This window comes from Oryza glaberrima, chromosome 8 (genome assembly GCF_000147395.1).
Source record: "Oryza glaberrima chromosome 8, OglaRS2, whole genome shotgun sequence".
Taxonomy (NCBI): domain Eukaryota; kingdom Viridiplantae; phylum Streptophyta; class Magnoliopsida; order Poales; family Poaceae; genus Oryza; species Oryza glaberrima.
In genome coordinates this window covers 18,922,532-18,925,367 of record NC_068333.1, presented here as the reverse complement: position 1 = coordinate 18,925,367, position 2,836 = coordinate 18,922,532, and the positions used below count along the sequence as shown (strand labels likewise).

The following is a 2,836-nucleotide window of genomic DNA, read 5'->3' as shown; positions in this document are numbered from 1 at the left end:
TTCCTTAAAAAAATATTTTTTTTGACCGATCCATTCTACGAACTATTTACTGTAAATTTGATGTCGTTTTACCTTCGTTGCAACCACTAGACTACGTTCTCTTTCACAACACATTTACTGTTTAAATTACCTTCTCATATCTATCATTCAAGAGTTGTAGGGAAATCCTTTTAATCAATGGCCGGGCCGATTTTTTTGGTAAAGGCCCTGTTTAGATACTCTAAAATGGCAAAAGTTTTGCCATTTTATATCACTTTTTGTTATTTTGGATCTAAACACTAGTAGCAAAAGTTGACAATTTGTCATTTGGCATTTGCTAGTCATAGTAGCAAATTGTGCCAAAAAGTGCTTTGGGACCACTCCCTCTCTCTCTCTCACTTTAGTGCTAGAATGGCAAAACTTTAACATGCATCTAAACACCAACTAGTACTTTTATAATGCCAAAATTTTTGCCACCAAAACTTTCACCATTTGCCATTCCAAATGGATCTGTTTACAGGCCCAAAGAAATCTATGTCAAAGCGAAACAACTTTGGACTGAACACTGAAACTGTGAACCATTCCAATCATACAGTATTGCACGGCGTCTGAATACATATAAACAGCAAAGACCATCAATCATGCAGCAGAGATTGTCCCACAGAAGACACGGAATATTCAGATGTAAGCAAAGACCATCACAAAAACAATTGCAATTTGTGCAAAAGAAAAAAAAATGCTGTTGCTTTTGAGGCAGAGATACAGATTTGTTCTTGCCAACTGCCCCCACCACCCAAACAGCGATACTAGTTCATGCACGTCGCTATCGAATCAAGCACAGGAGGAGGAAGAACAGCAGCGGCTACTGTGACACAATGACTTTGGACGCTAACAATGGTGGCATCAGACGGCGGCGGTCGGCGTTGGGTCGGCGGCGGCGCCCCAGACGATGTCCTGGAGCGCCGGCCGGAGCTCCTCGCTGCAGAATGAGCGGTACTCGAGCGTGTCGCCGCCGTCCTTCTTGACGTCGACGACGAGGACGGAGGGCGCCACGCTGAAGATGTCGGCGGCCACGGCGAGGCGGCCCTTGGCCCCGCCGCGCTCCGCGCCCTCCAGGCGCACGCCGCGGGCGCCGCTCTTGGTCACCCGCATCCGGCCGCCGCCGCGCGCCGCCACCCCCTCGAGGCGGGAGATCACGCCGCTCGCTGGCTCCCGCGTCGCGAACAGCATGCCGCCGTCCCGCCTCCCCTTGGCCGAGTCCCCCTCGAACAGCGGCGAGAGGTCGAACCCCTCCGAGAGTGATATCAGGTGGAACGCGTTCAGCGTCTCCGGCTCGTCCTTCTCGGCCTCCTCCTTAGCCGGAGCAGGATCGGCAACGGCCGGAGGAAGCTCTACGCTCACAGGCCTGGAGATGGACGTCTTCTTGAACCACGGCGTCTCGACGAGCTGCGCGACGCTGATGCGGGTGGTCGGGTTGGGGTCGAGCAGCCTGGGGATGAGGCGGCGCGCGTCGGTGGACAGCCACGCCGGGCACCGGTAGTCGCCGCGCTGGGCCTTCCGGTACAGGGTGACGATGTTGTCGTCGGGGAACGGGAGGGACCCGGCGAGGAGCACGTAGAGGATGACGCCGCAGGACCAGAGGTCGGCCTTGGCGCCGTCGTAGCCCTTGTCGCGGAGCACCTCGGGCGCGGCGTACCCCGGCGTGCCGCAGAGCGTGTGGAGGAGGCCGTCGGCGCGGGCGTGGTCGGCGAGCGCGCTGAGGCCGAAGTCGACCACCTTGAGGTTCCCGGCCTCGTCGAGCAGAAGGTTCTCCGGCTTGAGGTCGCGGTGGTAGACGCCGCGGGAGTGGCAGAAGTCGACGGCGGAGACGAGCTGCCGGAAGTAGTGCCGCGCGGCGTCCTCCCTGACGCGGCCGAGGCGGACGATGCGGCCGAAGAGCTCCCCGCCGCGGACGAGCTCGAGCGCGAGGTAGATCTTGGAGCGCGTGGCCATCACCTCGTGGAGCTCGACGATGTTGGGGTGGGAGACGCGCTTCATGACGGCGATCTCCCGCTTGATCTGCTCCATCATCCCGGCGCGCACCACCTTCTCCTTCGCCACCACCTTCACCGCCACGCTCCTCCCGGTCCTCAGGTCCCGCGCCACGTGCACCCGCCCGAAGTTGCCGTGGCCGAGCACCCGCCCCATCTCGTACCTCCCCTGCAGCACCGCGCCGCCGCCCTTCTTCCCCTCCCCCTCCTCCGCCGCCGCCGCCATCATCCTCCTCCTCCTCCTCAAGAATCTACCTAACTACTACTAATCTACTACCAAGAGATGGATCTACCCGTCCTCGACGTGCTTCCGGTGGCAGGTGCGGCCGCCGCGCAGCTTGCGCTGGACGGCGGCGTCAGTGCCTCGTGCCCGCCTCATCGCTCCGCATTCCCCTTGCCCCGGACGGCCTCCGGCGTCGGCGTCGTCCTCCTCGTCGTCGTCGTCGCGCGGATGCGGATGCCGAGATGCGATAACTCAGCGTTGGTCTTGCGATGCGCGTGTGGCTCGTGATTTGCCGTTGCCCTCCCGCTGCGCCGCGCGGGTTATATCGGAGGAGGGAGGTGCGCGGCGGCATAGGGGGGCTAGACTCGTAGGGGCCCTGGGCTGCGGCGCCCTAGGAGGGTAGGACGGTTTCTCCCCGTCTCTGGGCCGTCGGATGCGGATCGGACGGCGGGGGCAGCGGTGTCGCGACGCGCGACGGGCTCTATGATTGAAGGGCGGGGGTGGTGGTGGACCGTGTGACGCGAGATGGATGGACGGCCCGATTTGGATCTTAGCGCCACGAGGTGGGGGCATACGGGGAAAACCGTGGTCCGGGCTTATGCAA

At 60.1% G+C, this 2,836-nt stretch overlaps 1 protein-coding gene across 1 annotated transcript; it reads right to left on the bottom strand.

Moving 5' to 3' along the window:
* Positions 1 to 664: 664 nt before the first annotated feature.
* LOC127782978 (CBL-interacting protein kinase 6) lies at positions 665 to 2,543 on the bottom strand. The gene has a single exon (XM_052310273.1). It carries the CDS (start codon positions 2,236 to 2,238, stop codon positions 883 to 885), a length of 1,356 nt encoding a protein of 451 aa, XP_052166233.1. The 5' UTR covers positions 2,239 to 2,543; the 3' UTR covers positions 665 to 882.
* Positions 2,544 to 2,836: the final 293 nt, after the last annotated feature.